General features: G+C 40.3%; 1 protein-coding gene across 2 annotated transcripts in view; it reads left to right on the plus strand.

The window, feature by feature from the left end:
- The window catches only part of LOC129854015 (C-Jun-amino-terminal kinase-interacting protein 1-like), a 113555-nt gene that overhangs the window by 73109 nt on the left and 17250 nt on the right, over positions 1 to 23196 (plus strand). For both annotated transcript variants that reach the window (XM_055920611.1, XM_055920612.1), the window contains 3 exons: positions 11973 to 12054; positions 13436 to 14575; positions 22395 to 22470. In XM_055920611.1, coding sequence (XP_055776586.1) covers positions 11973 to 12054; positions 13436 to 14575; positions 22395 to 22470 — 1298 coding nt within the window. The remainder of the gene's footprint in view (positions 1 to 11972; positions 12055 to 13435; positions 14576 to 22394; positions 22471 to 23196) is intronic.

Genomic DNA, 23196 nt, shown 5'->3' on the forward strand with positions numbered 1-23196 from the left:
GGTAAAATAAATACTATTCAAATGGTTGTGGCCCAACAGTTTAATTATGTATCCATGATGCTCCCTGTGACCATTTCTCCCTCCCACTATTTAAGCAGTACAATCAAATGATTAACTTCTCTAGGGTATGTGGGACGGTTGCGTCCCACCTTGTCAACAGCCAGTGAAACTGCAGGGCGACAAATTCAAAACAGAAATCCCATAATTTAAATTCCTCAAACATACAAGTATTTTACACAATTTTAAAGATACACTTGTTGTAAATCCAGCCAAAGTGTCCGATTTCAAAAAGGTTTTACGACGAAAGCACACCAAACATCTTCATCTTCATCAGATGACACTCATAGGACTTCATGTTACACAATACATGTATGTTTTGTTCGGGAAAGTTCATATTTATATCCAAAAATCTGAGTTTAGGTGGGACGCTACTGTCTCACTTGGCAAAAAGCCTGAGAAAATGCAGAGCGCCAAATTCAAATGAATTATTATGAAAATTACTATAAAAATCTAACTTTCATTAAATCACACATGAAAGATACCAAATTAAAGCTACACTGGTTGTGAATCCAGCCAACATGTCAGAATTCAAATAGGCTTTTCAGCGAAAGCATATGATGCTATTCTGAGGATAGCACCATTGTAAACAAAGAGAGATAAGCATATTTCAGCCCTGCAGGCGCGACACAAAACGCAGAAATAAAAATATAATTCATGCCTTACCTTTGACAAGCTTCTGTTGTTGGCACTCCAATATGTCCCATAAACATCACAAATAGTCCTTTTGTTCGATTAATTCTGTCGATATATATCCAAAATGTCAATTTATTTGGCGCGTTTGATCCAGAAAAACACAGGTTCCAACTTGCTCAAACGCGACGACAAAATATCTCAAAGGTTACCTGTAAAATTTGCCAAAAAATGTCAAACTACTTTTGTAATACAACTTTAGGTATTTTTTTACGTTAATAATCGATCAAATTGAAGACGGGATGATCTGTGTTCAATACAGGATTAAAACCAACTGTAGCCAGCTTTCTGCTCACACGCTTCTATCTAACAGGACACTTAATGTGACTCTCATTCAAGATGGCCGTACTTATTCATTGCACAAAGGAATAACCTCAACCAATTTCTCAAGACTGTTGACATCCAGTGGAAGCGGTAGGAACTGCAAGCATGTCCCTTAGCGTGTCCCTTAGAAATCTGGTTTCCCAATGAAAAATCATTGAAAAGAGAGTGACCTCAAAAAAAAAAAATCTGAATGGTTTGTCCTCGGGGTTTCACCTGCTAAATAAGTTATGTTATACTCACAGACATGATTCAAACAGTTTTAGAAAATTCAGAGTGTTTTCTATCCAAATCTACTAATAATATGCTTATCTTATCTTCTGGGGATGAGTAGCTGGCAGTTTAATTTGGGCATGCTTTTCATCCAAAATTCCAAATGCTGCCCCCTACCCTAGAGAAGTTAATAAATATATTGGGATGGGGGGAAAAAAACAGAATAAATGTGAACAAGTTATATGCTCCAAGGGATAAAGGAGGACTAGCATTACCCAATGTAGAACTATAAAACATATCATTTGAAGTAGCCAAATTGGCCAGACACTGGGGCAATTATGATTCCCATTTGGGATGGTCTATCACAGCCCCGTTTAAGCCTATTGAGGCCTCATCACAATTCTACAACATTCCCGAGAGGTATGGGTTAAGATTCATAAGATGTTTGGAATTTCCCAGTATAAACAAAAATATTCTTCCATGTGGCACAACCCATCGGTTTGCATAGGAAAACATTAATTTATCTTGGAGGTATGGCTTAGACAAGGCCTGCATGTACTAGGGGATATATATGAGAAAGGAGTGCTTATGTCCTATCAGGACCTGAAGGGCAAATGTTATTTGCCAGATAAGGGATATTTCTGGAAATACTTACAACTAAGGAGCAGCATGGGGTCTCTTATGAGAATTAACCTCCAGAGAGATGAAATGTTTTTAGAACAATATTTCATGTTACCAGGAATATCACACTCTGCTTCAGTGTTTTATAAAAGAGTCTCATATGCACAATATGGAAACTGGGAGAATTTAAGGTTGATTTGACAGAGGGATCTTAATTGTAACATTGAGGAGGATGTATGGAATTTTGTTTCTGATGTAGGGTGGTGTACCAGGGATACAAGGGGTACATTTACACATTATACGATTGTTCATAGCTACTACTGGACCACAGTTAGATTACATGAAGTGGGTTTATTGCAAAATAGTTTATGCTGGAAATGCAAGGGTGATGTAGGTACCTTTCTGCATGCTATATTGGACTCGCCCATGGTGCTCTCTTTTTTGAAGGAGGTTCTTAAAAAGCTTGAGGAATGGGTGGGACAGGCTATCACAGAGGCCCCACACCTGTACTTATTAGGGGATATATCTATTTTACCACCAGGTATTAGCAAAGAAGAGTTTGGTCTTGCCTTAGTGTGTTTTCTTATTGCGGCTAGAATCATACTATGTAACTGTAAGAGCGCAGAAATTAACAGATTGGCTGAATGAGCATAATCTTGTCTGCAAATCAACTTGCAGACAATAATATGCTCATTCATTTCCAAAATGCCTTTGAATCGCACAAACACAATCAACTGGGCTACCCCACTGACATCAGTGGCTTCATCCAATAGCAGAGAAAATGGACCAGAATTCTTTACATTTTCCACCACTTGATCTACGATATCAACGCCCATGTCATCGATCCTACAATACATCATGTTATTTGAAAATGGTACCATCTTCAGTGCGTCCACTGTTGTCTTATCAATGATTTGTCTTATCAATGATAATTTCTGTTAGAATAACAGCAGCAGGCACTCTAGTGCACGGAGCAAAGGATCACGTGAACTTGGTGCGAGCAGAGGATCAACCATTGAGCGAACAGAGGCCAGGTAGACAGAGCAATGCACACGCACCCAAAGTAAAAAAAAACAGGCCTATAAATGTAAACTAACTACATTTCACACCAGTGACCTCAGTAAATGTTCTCCTACCTATAAAGACTGAAATAATTTGAACATATTTTTTGGAATAATATTTTTCCGAATATTTTTTTTCTTCACATTTTTGAAAATCCACCAACGTACCCCCTGGGGACTGCCCATGTACCCCTAGGGGTACGCCTACCCTCGGTTGGGAAACCCTGACCTAGCCTATGAATGAAAGTTTACAACGTAGGTGCACAGATCGAGATACAATTTTTCAATCAAGGTGACACACTCAACACTCAACTCACACTGCCTGCATCTAGCTGATCTAGGGAGCAATCGTTAGTCCAACAGTTGCAAACGAGAGTTTCTATTTGAAAAATCCAGATATGTTTATCCCCATTTCGTTCAATTTTCTTCCGTTTAAGAAAAGTTTTTCAACAGAATTGGCGGAATGAATTCACCCCAGATCACAGTTCACTTTCATAGCAGCCAGATACAAACAGCATGATCACTTTTCCCATTGTATAATTCCTTCTTGCGTCTACGCACTCTTCACCTCTCACCTTTTCCCTTTGCTTGTGGACTTCAGTGCACAACACATCAGCTATCTGTGACCAGGCGAAAATACCTTTCCAAGCCAAACCTTCATATCATAACTGCTACCCACTAAATACAGCCTACAACATTGTCACCATATTAGCTAGCATCATAGTCAACATAGTTATGTAGAACTAATGCTTTAGTAAACCCGCTACAATGTAGAGTGTAGTTACACCGGTGTGTTCCAGTTCCCACCAATATCCAGCAACATCGCACAGCTATTGAAGAGGCATGGGACAATATTCCACAGGCCACAATCAACAGCCTGATCAGCTCTAAGTGAAGGAGATGTGTTGCGCTGCATGATGCAAATTGTGGTCACACCAGATACTGACTGGTTTTCTGATCCACACCCCTACCCTTTTTTCAGGTATCTGTGATGAACAGATGCTAATCTGTATTCCCATTCATGTAACATCCATAGATTAGGACCTCATGAATTTATTTCAATTTACTGATTTCCTTATATGAACGGTAACTCAGTAAAATCTTTGAAATTGTTGCATGTTGCATTTATATTTTTGTTCAACGTAGATTCATTCTCTGATCATTTGATTGGGTGGACAACATGTCAGTTCATGCTGCAAGAGCTCTGATAGGTTGTAGGACTTTCTCCGGAAGTTGTCAGAATTACTGTTTAACCTGTCTAGGATCAGCGTGGCGCTAGCGGCACACCCCCCCCCCCCCACTGAAAAACCAGTGCCGCGAAATTCAAAAAAAATATTTTTTTAAAATATTTAACTTTCACACATTAAAGTCCAATACAGCTAATGAAAGACACAGATCTTGTGAATCCAGTCAACATGTCCGATTTTTAAAATGTTTTACAGGGAAGACACAATATGTAAAGATGTACATCTATTACCTAAAAACACATTAGCATAATCCACCATCTTTTATTTGTCCACCAACACCAGTAGCCATCACCAATTCGGCTAAACTAAGATATTTATAGCCCCTAACCAACAAAAAAACTCATTAGATGACAGTCTGATAACATATTTATGGTATGGGATAGGTTTTGTTAGAAAAAAGTGCATATTTCAGGTAGATGGCATAGTTTACAATTGCACCCACCATCACAAATGGACTAGAATAATTACAATGAGCAACGTGTTTACCTAACTACTAATCATCAAACATTTCGTAAAAATACACAGCATACACGAATCGAAAGACACAGATCCTGTGAATACAGACAATATTTCAGATTTTCTAAGTGTCTTACAGCGAAAACACAATAAATCGTTATATTAGCTTAGCACATAGCAATTAGCAGCCCAGCATTGATTCTAGCCAAAGTGAGCGATAAAAGTCAACATCGCCAAAAGATATTAATTTTTTCACTAACCTTCTCAGAATTCTTCCGATGACACTCCTGTAACATCACATTACAACATGCATATACAGTTTGATCGAAAATGTTTATATTTAGCCACCAAAATCATGGTTAGACAATGTGAAATGTAGACAAGCTGGTAAAGAAAAAGTCCTTGCGCCACTTAGACAGTGATCTACTCTTATACATAAATACTCATAAACGTGACTAAAAAATATAGGGTGGACAGGGATTGATAGACAATTTAATTCTTAATACAATTGCGTTATTACATTTTTTAATTTATCCTTACTTTTCAATACAGTTTGCGCCAAGCGAAGCTACGTCAAAAAACATGGCGTCCTAAGCCACTAAAATGTTTCGACAGAAACACGATTTATCATAATAAAAATGTCCTACCTTGAGCTGTTCTTCCATCAGTATCTTGGGCAAAGGATCCTTTCTTGGGAGAAATCGTCTTTTGGTGGAAAGCTGTCCTCTTGCCATGTGGAAATGTCAACTGCGTTCGGGATGAACTGAAAAGCGTGCCCAACTTTTCACATCGTTGCAAAAATAAATGTCCCAAAATCGCACTAAACGGATATAAATTGCTATAAAACGCTTTAAATTAACTACCTTATGATGTTTTTAACTCCTATAACGAGTGAAAAGATGACCGGAGAAATATAACAGGCTAAACTAACGCTTGGAACAGGTGCGCGCTGGTGTCCTCTAGGCTCATGACGCAGCTCCCAAAGAATGACTAGCTTCAGGGTTTTTTCATTTGTAGGGCCTGTGAACGCGCAATCGACCCCGTTGGAATCGTCATCACGTAAAGGCATCCAGGGGAAGACGTAAGAAGTGTCCGTATAGTCATAGCAACGACAGTGCCCTTATAACTGACTTCAGAAGAGTGGCCAACATTTCTCAAATCTGACTCCATGTCAGGGAAATTGCTGTAGAATGGGCTCTGTTCCACTTAGAGACAAAATTTCAACTCCTATAGAAACTATAGACTGTTTTCTATCCAATAATAACAATAATATGCATATTGTACGATCAAGGATTTTATGGGAAGCCGTTTAAAAAATTTGCCAAATTAGCATAAATAGTCTAAACAGCGCCCCCATCCCCAACAGGTTAAGTCTATGGTAGGTGGTGAGAACCATGAGTTTCTTTCCTGGGTTATGTATTGAAGCCAATGCACCCAGAGGAGGACGGAAACTAGCTGTCCTCTGGCTACACCATGGTGCTACCCATAGTGCTGTTGAGGCTATTGTAGACCTTCATTGGAAAACAGTGTGTTTTAATCAATCATTTATTGACATTCATATATTTTGTGTAGTTTTATCTAAAAAGGATAACTTTTTCAATGTTCCACTATTTAAATTTATGAAATTCGCTGAGGATGGTCCTCCCCTTTCTCCTCTGAGGAACCTCCACTGCTGGGTATGTGTGTGTGACAGTGTGTGTGTGTATGTTTGTTTCTTGTTCTCTGTAAATACAGCTAGCTTACATTCATGTCATGACCCTGTGAATTTATTGTTTCAGTTGGAAGAAGTATCATGAGTATGGGGTGGATGTGTGTGTGTAACAGGGTTTTATTGGTGATTCCCCTTGCCACTTTATTGTTAAGCCAATGGGTTTTTGGTTTTAGTTTTGTCTTGCCGTCACCTACTCAACATGGCATCTTATTGGCTGGTTTGCGTAGCTTGCTTACGAGGGAGGATGTTTCATTAGAATCGTCCCAGTGAACAAGCACCAAACCAGCGGTAAGTTGTTGGTTGCAAAGCACTGTACATCAAAAGTGATTTTTATACTCCCAAGTGATGATTTAAGTGTACAATTTATATACATTTGTTTGTAAATGTTATTTGAACATCACAAATAAGATGCAATGTTTTTTGGAGAATATTGGTTGTGCATTTTGGTTGTAAAGAATTCCCGCCAGTACTAGCTAGCAACTTACTGTGTCTGGTGGGGGGGGTTCATATATTTTGTACAGTGCGTGAGTGCAGAGTTGGATGGTGAGCCGTGCATTGCATGACGTGCAATTTTGTGCTGTTCCTACCAGGTACATTGTTAAAGATATTATATTGTATATTTGTGTGCACACATGAGCGCACTATAATGTGAGCTTGTGAGGTATGTATGTGTTTTTTCATTAGTAGCAGAAATAAGAACTAGGGTAGAAAGTTATGCTGGTCAGAGATGGAGCGACACATACACCAACACTCGAGCAGAGGCTGTCAGAAGGAACATCCACTGTGTGTGCTTGATTTCTTTTCCCACTCTGATGGGGGAGAAGTAAGAGTGTCTGTCTGTCTGTCTGTCTGTCTGTCTGTCTGTCTATTAGCTGTCATAAGTAATAATTGCCCCTGAGCGCTCCCTTGTTGCACAATCCCTTGAAGGCTGATTTAAAAGGCATTTGATGGAACGGTTGTGATACATTTTTCTGCACAAAATAATAAGTATACAAGCATGTTGTATCGTAACCATTGTGTCAAATGTATTGTACATCAGTTATACAACCTGAGTATGTACAGGGCCCATGCTAGGACAAACTCCTCTCGTATCCCTGTTATATTTGGTTTCATCATATGATATTCAAAGAAAAGGGCATCATATAAAAAACTGTTTGGACAGAACATTCCCAATGCAACAGTCGACATCTTTCAACTGTCTTTACATCCTTCACGCAAATAGTACTATTGAAAGACAAACAAAGATGAGTATGAATTAGGCTGTTTGAAAAGGTTTGAATCCTAAGCAAACTGCCTACACATTGTTGAAAGTGCAATAGACCAACATAGTTACTGTAGTTGGTCAAAGCTGTCTGTTAGAAAACATAGGTAGAGCATTGAGCATTCCTCAGGTTTTCGCCTGCAATATCAGTTCTGTTATACTCACAGACAATATTTTGACAGTTTTGGAAACTTTAGAGTGTTTTCTATCCTAGTCTGCCAATTATATGCATATTCTAGCTTTTGGGCCTGAGAAATAGGCAGTTTACTTTGGGAACGTTTTTTATCCAAACATCAAAATACTGCCCCCTAGCTTCAAGAATTAACTACTTATTTGTTTTATTGTTGTTGCATTGTGGAGAGGTGAACCTGCAGGTTAGAATGATATTCCACTGTGTACTCCATCTACTGTATGTCATGTGTATATGACAAGTACACAAGCTTGAACTTAGAAGGGAAGGGGGGAGGCAGCCAGAAATATAAGGAAAAGATATCCAACTTCGTGATTAGATTGTATGTGAACAAAATATTGAAAATACATAGGCCCTTAAGGAAAAGTCCAGTCAATGACTATCTTATGGTATTTTCTCCATTAGTCCACTGTTGGTTGATACAGTCTCAAAATGTTTTGCATATCAACTAAGAGATTTCAATATATAGGATTTTTGTTGTGCATCATCATGATTATGTGACACTGCTTCTTAAAAACGTTACACAAAATCTGGAGTTGGAAAAATTCAAGTGGTGTGAATACTTTCTGAAGGCACTATGTTTGTCTGCCTGTATCTATAAGATAAAAAATATATCATGTATAAATGAAGACTTAACAAAACACAAATATGTTCTTATTGAAACCACGTCTGATAAGATCCTTTCTATGTCCAATATTTCTGTAGGGTTAGTTTTTCTTCCGTGTTACCTTTGGGTTTTGTAAAGACAGCTGAGAAAACAACCATTAGCTTTGAGGACAACACAGTGCCACTGACACGGCCCGCTACCAAAACCTGCGTGCTCTCCTTCACTGCAGCCGAGGTGAGTAAAACATTTAAACGTGTTAACCCTCGCAAGGCTGCAGGCCCAGACGGCATTCCCAGCCGCGTCCTCAGAGCATGCGCAGACCAGCTGGCTGGGGTGTTTACGGACATATTCAATCAATCCTTATCCCAGTCTGCTGTTCCCACATGCTTCAAGAGGGCCACCATTGTTCCTGTTCCCAAGAAAGCTAAGGTAACTGAGCTAAACGACTACCGCCCCGTAGCACTCACTTCCGTCATCATGAAGTGCTTTGAGAGACTAGTCAAGGACCATATCACCTCCACCCTACCGGACACCCTAGACCCACTCCAATTTGCTTACCGACCCAATAGGTCCACAGACGACGCAATCGCAACCACACTGCACACTGCCCTAACCCATCTGGACAAGAGGAATACCTATGTGAGAATGCTGTTCATCGACTACAGCTCAGCATTTAACACCATAGTACCCTCCAAACTCGTCATCAAGCTCGAGACCCTGGGTCTCGACCCCGCCCTGTGCAACTGGGTCCTGGACTTCCTGACGGGCCGCCCCCAGGTGGTGAGGGTAGGTAACAACATCTCCACCCCGCTGATCCTCAACAATGGGGCCCCAAAGGGTGCGTTCTGAGCCCTCTCCTGTACTCCCTGTTCACCCACGACTGCGTGGCCATGCACGCCTCCAACTCAATCATCAAGTTTGCGGATGACACTACAGTGGTAGGCTTGATTACCAACAACGACGAGACGGACTACAGGGAGGAGGTGAGGGCCCTCGGAGTGGGGTGTCAGGAAAATAACCTCACACTCAACGTCAACAAAACAAAGGAGATGATTGTGGACTTCAGGAAACAGCAGAGGGAGCACCCCCCTACCCACATCGACGGGTCAGTAGTGGAGAAGGTGGAAAGTTTTAAGTTCCTCGGTGTACACATCACGGACAAACTGAATTGGTCCACCCACACAGACAGCGTTGTGAAGAAGGCGCAGCAGCGCCTCTTCAACCTCAGGAGGCTGAAGAAATTCGGCTTGTCACCAAAAGCACTCACAAACATCTACAGATGCACAATCGAGAACATCCTGTCGGGCTGTATCACCGCCTGGTACGGCAACTGCTCCGCCCACAACCGTAAGGCTCTCCAGAGGGTAGTGAGATCTGCAGAACGCATCACCGGGGGCAAACTACCTGCCCTCCAGGACACCTACACCACCCGATGTCACAGGAAGGCCATAAAGATCATCAAGGACAACAACCACCCAAGCCACTGCCTGTTCACCCCGCTATCATCCAGAAGGCGAGGTCAGTACAGGTGCATCAAAGCAGGGACCGAGAGACTGAAAAACAGCTTCTATCTCAAGGCCATCAGACTGTTAAACAGCCACCACTAACATTTAGCGGCCGCTGCCAACATACTGACTCAACTCCAGCCACTTTAAAAATGGGAATTGATGGAAATTATGTAAAAATGTACCACTAGCCACTCTAAACAATGCCACTTAATATAATGTTTACATACCCTGCACTACCCATCTCATATGTATATGTATATACTGTACTCTATATCATCTACTGCATCTTGCCATCTTTATGTAATACATGTACCACTAGCCACTTTAAACTATGCCACTTTATGTTTACATACCCTACAGTACTCATCTCATATGTATATACCGTACTCTATACCATCTACTGCATCTTGCCTATGCCGTTCTGTACCATCACTCATTCATATATCTTTATGTACATATTCTTTATCCCTTTGCACTTGCGTGTATAAGGTAGTAGTTGTGGAATTGTTAGGTTAGATTACTTGTTGTTATTACTGCATTGTCGGAACTAGAAGCACAAGCATTTCGCTACACTCGCATTAACATCTGCTAACCATGTGTATGTGACTAATACAATTTGATTTGATTTGATTTGTTGTGTTACAAACTGAATTCTCTTCGCCAAACCCCTGGCTCCAGGTCATCTACAAGTCTCTGCTAGGTAAAGCCCCGCCTTATCTCAGCTCACTGGTCACCATAGCAGCACCCACCCGTAGCACACGCTCCAGCAGGTATATCTCACTGGTCACCCCCAAAGCCAGTTCTTCCTTTGGCCGCCTCTCCTTCCAACTGCAAAATTCTCTGAAGCTGGAGACTCTTACCTCCCTCACTAGCTTTAAGCACCAGCTGTCAGAGCAGCTCACAGATCACTGCACCTGTACATAGCTCATCTGTAATAGCCCATCCAATCTACCTCATCCCCATACTGTATTTATATATTTATTTATCTTGCTCCTTTGCACCCCAGTATCTCAAATTACACATTCATCCTCTGCACATCCTACTATTCCAGTGTTTAATTTCTATACTGTAATTGCCACCATGGCCTATTTATTGCCTTACCTCTCTTATCCTACCTCATTTGCACATGCTGTATATAGATTTTCCTACTGTATTATTGATTGTATGTTTGTTTATTCCATGTGTAACTCTGTGTTGTTGTATGTGTCGAACTGCTTTGCTTTATCTTGGCCATGTCGCAGTTGCAAATGAGAACTTGTTCTCAACTAGCCTACCTGGTTAAATAAAAGGTGAAATAAATCAAATAAATAAATACAATTTTAGACATTTTGGAAACCATAAAATTGCATAGCTAAATTCTACAAAGTGGGTCTTTAATCTAGTGATTCTGTTGATTCATTGTACAGTTGAAGTCGAAGGTTTACATACACCTTAGCCAAATACATTTTAAACTCAGTTTAAATTCGAATTTGTGTCTATTCCTTTGGAACTTTTGTGAGTGTAATGTTTACTCTTTATTTTTGATCATTTGTTTATTATCTATTTCATTTGCTTTGGCAATGTAAACATATGTTTCCCATGCAAATAAAACAAGAGATAGAGAGAGACACAGACAGACAGACAGACAGACAGACAGACAGACAGACAGACAGAACATTCTACCCCAAACCAGAGAAGGGAGATGAGGGGAACCAGTGGGTTTTTCTGGATGTAAGACTGGGGAGCTGTTGGCCCCCCAGCTTGTGTTTCACAAGCTTGGAAAAGGGACATTGGGTCCCTTTAAATGCACACCACGGAGCACAGACAAAAGACTCCCTGGTCATTCAACAGAATAAAAGCCTTGTCTGTGTGAAAGTGAGTGAGTCAGTGAATGAGAGAGAGGCAGGGTAGAGAAAGAGATTGTGTACATTGACTTTGTGCATCCAAATCTCTCTCACTCACAATCTCTCCATTCCCTCTCTTTTGCCGTGTCATTCTCTCTCGCTTCATCTCTGTCTTTTTTTACCGTTTTCTCTTGCCCTCTCAGGACACATTAAACAACAACTCATTTGGTAAGAAGTACAGCTGGCAGGAGAAGGTCTCGCGCTCATCCTCCCCCCTCAAAACAGGTAAGCTATTCCACCACCACTTCTCTTTACAGGAGACTGCTGGCTCGTACCACCAGTTTAATCTTTTGGGGGGTTGCTGATTTTGCTGATTTAGTAGATATAATTAGGAAACAAAGCAGTAACTGCAGAATCAACCACTGCCCCTAGAACTATAAACATATTTCCTTTCATCCATTTTAACATTGTCCAAGATCTGTCTGGATGAATTAGAATGGCCTCTCTGAACTACAGTATATGTAAAACTAGCAGAGAGTGTGTTGAGTTACCGACTAGCACCGCCGACTCAGATGTTAAAAAGATGGCCAATGCTGCACAACTATGAAGCTTCTATTACCTCAGCTGTCACTAAATGTGTATGGACAGAAAGGATAACAAAATCAAATAGAAAATGGTTGACTTTTTATTCTTGAAGCACATAGGGCAGGTACACATAAACCGTTCTTTTGAAGTTACATCTGTCTCTCTAATATATAACCGTGTCTGCTTTAGGTCCACTAGTACCAATTTGGTTTGATGCTTTATATTGCTGTTTTCTTGATCAGATATCTCTAGAAAAATATAGTTCTCCATTCCAATGCCACTTCCTGGTACAATTTTCTGTATTGGCCAACTACTTGCTCTTTTTTTTTTTTTTTTACATTTGTCTCCTTATAATGACAATATCTGACTCTCTTCATTGCTTCACACCCCCAATCATTAGTAATGGTTGTAATTATAACTGAATTTATTAAAATATCTTTATACATTGCTCTCAAAGCATGTATTAGTGTCTTCTGATAGCAGTGACAGCATCCCTGCAAGGCTCTAATGGTTTTTGACAGTGGATTATGACGTACTAGGACAATCACATTCTATTTGCTGCCCACTGAACATGATGAGTAACGTGGATTTAGAGTGTAATCCCAGTGTTACCAAACCAACTATACATTTCTGATATTTGTGTGTAATTGTCTGTGCATGTTAGTCTGTATTTGCACGTGAACTGCTGCATAAGTTACCATCTGTTTTATTTTTAATTTAACCTTTATATAACTAGGCAAAAAAATAATAATCTTATTTACAATGACGGCCTAGGAACAGTGGGTTAACTGCCTTGCTCAGCGGCAGAACGACAGATTTTTACCATGTCAGCTCAGGGATTCGATCTAGCAACATTTCGGTTTCTGGCCCAACACTCTAACCACTAGGATATATGCTATGTGCCCTTGTGTGTGTTTGTGTATTTTCTATGTTAATGTGTACATGTGTGGATATGTCTGTTTTGTGTCTTCTTGTATGTATGTCTGCTTGTATGTCCGTCTGTGTGCCTGCACGTCTGTATGCCTGTGTCTTGTATGTACGTCTGTGTATGCTTGGGTCTCTGTCTGTCTCCCTCCCCCAGGCGGGCTGATCTCTCCCCATGAGCACAGCTGTCTAAGCGACGAGGACAAGCAGGGAGGTGGGACGCAGACCAAGGACCGCGGCACATCCACTGACACTCCCTGCAGATACAAACACACCTCTGGACACACCCACAGCTCCACAGCGGGGACACGCTCCAAACTGCCGGAGAAGCCCCCAGCACCCCCGCCTCCCCAAAACTACACACTCGCACCTCTGGGCCCCCCAGGGAAAGGCGAAGGGGGGACACACAGAGAGAAGATCCGCTATCACACAGATGTACGCCTAGAACCCACCGAGGAGATCTATCTGACTCCCGTGCACCGTTCCGAGCAGGACTACCCATTCCTGTCCCAGCAGCCAGAGCACGGACACATGTCAATCAGCTCTGACACCGAGGGCCCGCCCCCTTACCAGCCTCTGCCTGATCGGACCAACCCTTCCATCTGCGAGGAGGACGAGGTGTATGTGCACCCTCCCTCCTATGCCTCCTATGTGGAGGTTCTCTTCACCCCTCCCTCTACCGCCCCCCCCAGGGAACCCCCAGGCTTAGCCCTGAACCTCGGCCTGAGGGAAGGAGGAGCAGGGGCGATGGTGAGGGCAGGGGCAGGAGCGGAGTATGTAGATGCCCAGGATGAGACATTTGGGGTAGAGGGTGAGGATGAGAGGGTAAGGGTTGTGGGAGGCAGGCAGAATTTGGGACGTGGTGGCTGTGGTGCCCCCACGAGTACTTTGATGAGCTCGGATGCGAGTGGTCTGTCTTACGACTCTGTGAAGTACACACTCGTTGTGGACGAGCACGCGCAGCTCGAACTGGTAAGTCTGCGGCAGTGTTACCAATGTTACAGCGACGACAGCAACTCTGCGACCGTCTACGACAACTGCGTCTCGTCTCCGTATGAGTCGGCCATAGGGGAGAAGTATAAGGAGGAAGAGGAAGAAGAGAAAGAGGAGGAGGAGGATGAGGAGGAGGAGGAGGAGGAGGGGGAGGAGGAGGATGAGGAGGAGGAGAGAGCGAGAGTGGGAAGGGTGAGGAGAGAAGCCATCGCCTGTGTGTCAGAGGACTCCACCCCGGAGGCGAACTTGCACTTCTCTAAGAAGTTCCTCAACATCTTCATGAACGGACGGTCACGATCATCCAGTAGGTACCACCACTGAATCACAAAGACACCATCTTGTGTTCAGACACTGCAGTTTCTTACGTTAGACTTAAAGGGCAACTCAATCACTTTTCAATCACATATTCATTATCTCCAACACAATACCAGTATCAACATATGTGAAAACGGTGCATATGTGAAAACGCCGCACGTTTTGTAGAAACAAAAGTTCAAGTTCAAAAGTTTAATCCTTAAGTCTATTGACTCACCCGTACATCAATCTAAGTAACATAATAAAACAAATCCCCATTAATTAAAATCCATCCGTTTAAGCTAGAGATACTTTTTGTGTCTCAATCTGTGGCTGTCGGTACAGTTTAAGATGAGGAAGGATGATACATTTTTTCATGAACATGGCCTTATTTATATTGGATATATCATATTGGATGACTGCCATTCATATTCCATTGACCCAGCTCAATGTAACATCGATAGGTTTAGGCTACTACATCATACTATACTTGAATTTTGCCCGTACCCGTTATGAGGTTGCTACAACCTAGCCTATGAATGAACGTTTACCATGTAGGTGGTGCACAGGTCGATATAATATTTAGTAATCAAGGTGACAGACACTGACACTTCAATACCGCCTTACACACTTTTGCCTGCACCTAGCTGATCTAGGGTGTAATCATTAGTCCAACAGTGGCAAACGACAGTTTCTATTGGACAAATTCTGGTATCTTTATCCCCGTTCTGTTTGCTTCTGTTTAAGAAACATTATTCAACAGAATCTGCGCAATGAATTACACCCCTAATCGCGCTCAAACACAGTTCAATTTCATAGCAGCCACATACAAACAGCTCATTGTATACAGTATATAATTCCTCGCATCTATCTACTCTCTCTCATCCTTTCACCTTTTCCCTAAGTGTGTGGACTTCAGTGCACAACACATCAGCTGTCTGTGACCAGGAAAAAAAACTTTTCCAAGCCAAACCTTTATATCATGACCACTAACAGCTTCACACAGCCTATAACGTTGTCGCATCACAGTCAACATAGCTACCAGAACTAATGTGTTAGTAAACCCACTACAATCATGCAGTACAGTGTACAATAATCAACAGTTACACCGGCAGGTCCCAGTGGCAATAAATTAATAAAACCAGAAGCTTACTTTGACTTGTAAGAGTTCCAGTGTTGGATAGCTATAGCCAGCTTTCTAAAATAGCATCATTCTCTGTTTGAGCCGGGTGTTTGAGTAGGCTAAACTAGCTAGCTATGTTAGACTCTAGCTAAGTAAGTGAAAGTGAAAAAATATATATTACGAAATATAGCTAGCTCTCTTTCTCTCAAAACTGTTCAACTATTGTCTTTCTCTCTCTTTGAGTCAACTACTCACCACATTGTATGCACTGCAGTGCTAGCTAGCTGTAGTTTATGCTATCAGTAGTAGTTTCATTCTCTGTTCCTTCGATTGGGTGGACAACATGTCAGTGCATGCTGCAAGAGCTCTGATAGGTTGGAGGATGTCCTGGGCTTCCTCCGGAAGTTGTCATAATAATGGTATAAGCCTATGGAAGGGGGTGAGTACCATGAGCCTCCTTGGTTGTGTGTTGAAGTCAATGTACCCAGAGGAGTACAGAAGCTAGCTGTCCTCCAGCTATACTGTGGTGCAACCCTGCAGAGTGCTGCTGAGGCTACTGTAGATATTCTTTGCAAAACAGTGTGTATTAACAAATTATTTGGTGACGTGAATATATTTAGTATAGTTTTATCTGAAAAGGATAACTTTTTGAATGTATTAAAATGTGTCTGAAATTCACTGATGAGGATGGTCCTCCCCTTCCTCCTCTGAGGAGCCTCCACTCAATCTCAATCCTCAATTACATACCCTACATTACTCATCTCATATGTATATACTGTACTCTATACCATCTACTGCATATTGCCTATGCCGTTCGGCCATCGCTCATCCATATATTTCTATGTACATATTCTTATTCATTCCTTTACATTTGTGTGTATACGGTAGTTGTTGTGAAATTGTTAGATTACTTGTTAGATATTACTGCATGGTCGGAACTAGAAGCACAATCATTTCGCTACACTCACATTAACATCTGCTAACCATGTGTATGTGACAAATACAATTAGATATTTTTACGTATCTGCCTATGATAGCCTTCCGCATCTGCGGTGGAAGGTGGCCGAGCTCCTCAAGAAAACGTCTGTAGCCTCCGAACGGTCGTTAGTGTCTGTTTTGCTCTACGACCCCCACAAGTGTCACAGAGCTCGTCTGAATGTAACCCATACAAATTAATGGAAGTATCGAGGTAGTTTTGTGCCAATAAAAATAATGGGTTAAATACGTTTTTTTTTTAAACAAAAATATTTCCTGAGCTTTCTTTTATCTCCTAGATATAAGACAGACACTTTAAAACCTTGTTCCTTATGATTCTTTATGTCTTTTTCCCCCATTCATGAATGTGTTATTCAAAGCGTTTCTATGGGCTATAGTAGTAAAGGCCAAATTCAATATTTTATCAAATATATTTTTACATTTTTATACCTAAAGGGGTCCTAAAATTCAAAATCCAAAGCTCAATGATATGACCATCTTAAAACAATTCCATATGTTAGCTGATTAGACCCCTGGTGCTGGAGATGATTTTGACTCAGGACACTGTCATTCCTTATTGTACCAGCAACTCACAACAACATGCAGTAATTCACGCCACCGCACCACACGTCAGACATGTTCTTATTTCCAGCGTGACACACACAACATTGCAAAAAAGGATAGACCAAATAATAGAATATGAATGTATTCAATGAAACTGCTCTCTTGAAGATGGATAAATATTTTATCTTCTGCTCAAAAGATGCACAGTATAACTTATTTGCTTGGTTGCCTCAATAATCCCGTTTCCATCCATTGTTTCTATGTGAGTAAAGTCATACCGTATAAAAAAGTGGCATAATGGTGGGATCTTTTAGTTGTGGGATCTTTTAGCATCTGTTAAATGTATTATGCAACAACTGCGGTGGTAACTCCTTTATGCGCATATATTGACATAATAAACCATCATATTGAAGTAAACTTGGAGTCACGCAATGACAGACTATGCTGCGCTGTACTACCACTACGATGTGGAAAATCTTTACAAGTACATAGGCAGATTAAATAAATGATGTTGATGACCTTCATGCATATTTCCAATAAATATTTAGGGTTTTATTTGAATGCTGGTGATATGATGATCAATGCTTGGCTGCCAATTATCAACTGCAAATGATATTGCTCTTATTCATATCTCATCATATAACCCACCCTGTCCTCTTTATCAGCAAGCTGTTATTTAGACCAAGCGCGAAGACCAGATTGGGCAAGTTTGCTATTTATCATAACAGTTTTTGTGACAAAGTTTAAAATTTTGTGACAGAGTTGAAAATTCCATGGAAACATATAAAACATATTTTTATTCAGTACATGGAAAATTAAGCCCAATGTACACTACATCATGACGCACATCATTTTATCCGCAACAAGTCAGTTTGCATATTTTTGAATATTCTCATGGAAATCTGTCGACAATTGGACGGAAGCCTAGCTCATGTCTTTATATTCAGGGACGCATTACATTTCAAATAACAGCTGCATTCTGTGCAGAAATTAGCCTGAAATTCAGGTATGAATGGCAACAATATTGTCATGCAACTGTAAAATTCCCCTTAAAGTCAGCTGACCTGCAGCCCTGGTTCTTCTAAAGTAGTGAAATTGTGGACAATTAAATGTTTTCTGGATCAGAACCACCATGAGATCACCATGAATTGAATTTCAGTATATTTGAAAATATGATGCACCCAAATCCTATTTACAGCATTTTTGTATTTAAACCTTTTTTGTAGGCAGGGTGGAGTACCATTGAGACCAAGGTCTCTTTTAAAAGAGAACTCTGAATGACAAACACTTAGGCAATCTAGGCAGCATAAGAGCATAGGAAATATACAAAGGAAATGCAAACACAATCATAAAAAACAACAACATTACTCAGTGAATCTGATTTGCCCGAAAGGCACCAATGCATCCAATTGCAGAGTATTCTGAAGATTGTTCCATAAATGAGGTGCAAAGGAACTAAAAGCTGTTTTACCTAAATCTGTGGTGACAGAAGAAATGTCAATACTTGGCCATACCTGTGACCGGGTATGGTATCTCGTACTTCTTTAGGTTAGTAATAATTTTAGTAATGCTGGAGTTTTTGCGAAAGAACTTTATAAATGAACAGCATGCAATGTTTCGACCTATCCGAAGTCAGAGGACCAGCCTACTTTTTCATAGAGAAAACCTGTCACCCCTGATCAAAGGAAGTGTGCTATCAAATCAAATCAAATGTATTGCCACATACACATGTTTAGCAGATGTTATTGCGGGTGTAGTGAAGTTATTGTTTCTACCCCCGACAGTGCAGTAATATCTAACAAGTAATATCTAACAATTTCACAACATATATCCAATACACACAAATCTAAGTAAATGAATGGAATTAAGATTATATAAATATATGGACTAGCAATGTCAGAGCGGCATAGACTAAGATACAGTAGAATAGTATAGAATACAGTATATACATATGAAATGAGTAATGCAAGATGTGTAAACATTATTAAAGTGACCAGTGTTCCATTTATAAAAGTGGCCAGTGATTTCAAGTCTATATACAGTGCCTTATAAAAGTATTCATCCCCTTGGCGTTTTTCCTATTTTGTTGCATTAAAACCTGTAATTTAAATGTATTTTTATTTGGATTTCATGTAATGGACATACACAAAATAGTCATGTAATAGACATACACAAAAGTGAAATGAAAGAAATTACATGTTTAAAAAAAATCTTAAAAATAAATAACAGAAAAGTGGTGCATGCATATGTATTCACCCCCTTTGCTATGAAGTCCCTAAATAAGATCTGGTGCAACCAATTACCTTCAGAAGTCACATAATTAGTTAAATGAAGTCCACCTGTGTGCAATCTAAGTGTCACATGATCTCAGTATATACAGTTGAAGTTGGAAGTTTACATACACCTTAGCCAAATACATTTAATCTCAGTTTTTCACAATTCCTGACAATTAATCCTAGTAAAAATTCCCTGTTTTAGGTCAGTTAGGATCACCACTTTATTCTAAGAATGTGAAATGTCAGAAAAACAGTAGAGATAATTATTTATTTCAGCTTTTATTTCTTTCATCACATTCCCAGTGGTTCAGAAGTTTACATACACTCAATTAGTAGTTGGTAGCATTGCCTTTAAATTGTTTAACTTGGGTCAAACGTTTTTGGTAGCCTTCCACAAGCTTCCCACAATAAGTTGGGTGAATTTTGGCCATTCCTCCTGACAGAGCTGGTGTAACTGAGTCAGGTTTGTAGGTCTCCTTGCTCGCACACTCTTTTTCGGTTCTACCCACAAATTTTCTATAGGCTTGAGGTTGAGCGCTTTGTGATGACCACTCCAATACATTGACTTTGTTGTTCTTAAGCCATTTTGCCACAACTTTGGAAGTATGCTTGGGGTCATTGTCCATTTGGAAGACCCATTTTTGACCAAGCTTTAACTTTCTGACTGATGTCTTGAGATATTGCTTCAATATATCCACATAATTTTCCTCCCTCATGATGCCATCTATTTTGTGAAGTGCACCAGTCCCTCCTGCAGCAAAGCAACCCCACAACATGATGCTGCCACCCCCGTGCTTCACAGTTGGGATGGTGTTCTTCGGCTTGCAAGCCGCCCCCTTTTTCCTCCAAACATAACGCTGGTCATTATGACCAAACAGTTCTATTTTAGTTTCATCAGACCAGAGACCAAAAATTACAATATATGTCCAAATGTGCAGTTGCAAGCCATAGTCTGGCTTTTGTTATGGCAGTTTTGGAGCAGTGGCTTCTTCCTTGCTGAACGGCCTTTCAGGTTATGTCGATATAGGACTCGTTTTAGTGTGGCTATAGATACTTTTGTACCTGTTTCCTCCAGCATCATCACAAGATACTTTGCTGTTGTTCTGGGATTGATTTGCACTTTTCGCACCAAAGTCCGTTCATCTCTAGGAGACAGAACGCGTCTCCTTCCTGAGCGGTATGACGGCTGTGTGGTATCATGATGTTTTATACTTGCATACTATTGTTTGTACAGATGAACGTGGTACCTTCAGGCGTTTGGAAATTGCTCCCAAAGATGAACCAGACTTGTGGAGGTCTACAAATCTTTTTCTGAGGTCTTGGCTGATTTCTTTTGATTTTCCCATGATGTCAAGCAAAGAGGCACTGAGTTTGAAGGTAGGCCTAGAAATACATCAACAGGAACAACTCCAATTGATTCAAATGATGTCAATTAGCCTATCAGAAGCTCCTAAAGCCATGACATAATTTATGGAACTTTCCAAGTTGTTTAAAGGCACAGTCAACTTAGTGTATGTAAACTTCTCACCCACTGGAATTGTGATACAGTGAATTCATTATAAGTTAGATAGTCTGTAAACAATTGTTAGAAAAATTATTTGTTTCATGCACAAAGTAATTGTGCTAATCGACTTCCAAAACTATAATTTGTTAACAAGAAATTTGTGGAGTGGTTGAACAACAAGTTTTAATGACGCCAACCTAAGTGTATGTAAACTTCTGACTTCAACTGTATACACCTGTTCTGAAAGGCCCCAGAGTCTGCAACACCACTAAGCAAGGGGCACCACCAAGCAAGCGGCACCATGAAGACCAAGGAGCTCTCCAAAAAGGTGGAGAAGTACAGATCGGGGTTGGGTTATAAAAAAATATCTGAAACTTTGAAGAACCCACAGAGCACCGTTAAATCCATTATTAAAAAATGCAAAGAATATGGCACCACAACAAACCTGCCAAGAGAGGGCCGCCCATCATAACTCACAGACCAGGCAAGGAGGGCATTAATCAGAGAGGCAACAAAGATAACACTGAAGGAGCTGCAAAGCTCCACAGCTGACATTGGGGTATCTGTCCATAGGACCACTTTAAGCCATACACTCCACAGAGCTGGGCTTTATGGAAGAGGGTCCAGAAAAAAGCCATTGCTTAAGGAAAACATAAATGGAAAACAGCTATAAGCAGAGGAAAACCTGTTTCATTCTGCTTTCCAAAAGACACTGGCAGACTAATTCACCTTTCAGCAGGACAATAACCTAAAACACAAAGCCAAATGTACACTGGAGTTGCTTACCAAGACGCCATTGAATGTACCAGAGTGGCCTAGTTACAGTTTGGAATTAAATTGGCTTGAAACTCTGTAGCAAAACTGGAAAATGGCCATGACCAATGACCAACAATCAACTTGAAGAATTTTTAAAAGAATATTGGGCAAATATTGCACAATCCATGTTCTTAGACTTAACCAAAAAGATTTGCAGTTGCATTCGCCACCAAAGGTGCTTCGACAAAGTATTGACTCAGGGGTGTGAATAGTTATGTATTCAACATATTTATGCATTACATTTTCAATACATTTGCAAAAACGTCTTCAAATATTTTTTGCTTTGTCATTATGGGGTATTATGAGTAGATGGAAGAGAACATCAATTTCATCCAGGCTGTACACACAACAAAATGTGGAATAAGTCAAGGGTATATGAATACTTTCTGAAGGCACTGTAGGCATTAAAAAGTACTGAACCCAGAGTAGATGCTTGCGGGATACATTTTATTAAATAAAGGATAAATAAAAAAAGCGATTGTTTTAAGTACAGTGTGTATTCTGTTAGGTATACTTTGGAAACAGTACTTCAGAATAAAAACGGAAACTCTTTTACTCCCGACTTCTCCAGGTGCAGAGCCGTTTGGCTTGTTCTCCTGCCTCATAAATGGGGAAGAGAGGGAACAGAGTCACAGAGCCGTCTACAGGTGAGATACACCTTTATTATCATCATCACATCATCATTGTCATGGTCACCATCATCATTGTCGTCAACATCACCTGCACTATTGCTAATGAAATTTGGCAGGTATTTATACAAAGATACTTATTAAACACATACTTTCAGTATATAGCTGATGTGGGAATTGAACCCATAACTATATCCTAGCACTGATTAAGCAAAGACCTCTAACCCGTCATACTTACTCAGATGACTTAGGTAATCTTAACCACTAAAGTAATTGACCATTTACACTTTAGCCTTGCTTTGTAGCATTTAGTAATGTGACTTGTAAGTTATGCTCCATGACATATAGATTTGACAGGCGAAATGGGTCTCTTGGAATCAGTAGAGCAGAAAACCCTATGCATTGTTGTGTCGTCCCTTTGATATGTTAAGTAGAAATTGTGCACAAATATTGCATTTTAAAAGACTATTACAGTATATTAAAATTACGTTTTCTTTAATATATACCATATGGACAAGTCTATACATTGTTCATAAAGTGCCAAATTTCTGCATTTTGACACGTCACTTGACAGGTTTTTCCGACTTCTAGGAAGATTTCAACCCACTTAACCACAACATTTCTCATAGTTTTCACCATCATTGTAAAGTTAAGGTCAACCCCTGTTACGTGAACTGAACTCTCGTTTTAATATGGTGAAACTATTCCTTTCTAAAGGGATACTGTGAGATTTGGGGATTTACA

The sequence above is a fragment of the Salvelinus fontinalis genome, chromosome 4 (assembly GCF_029448725.1).
Source record: "Salvelinus fontinalis isolate EN_2023a chromosome 4, ASM2944872v1, whole genome shotgun sequence".
Taxonomy (NCBI): Eukaryota; Metazoa; Chordata; class Actinopteri; order Salmoniformes; family Salmonidae; genus Salvelinus; species Salvelinus fontinalis.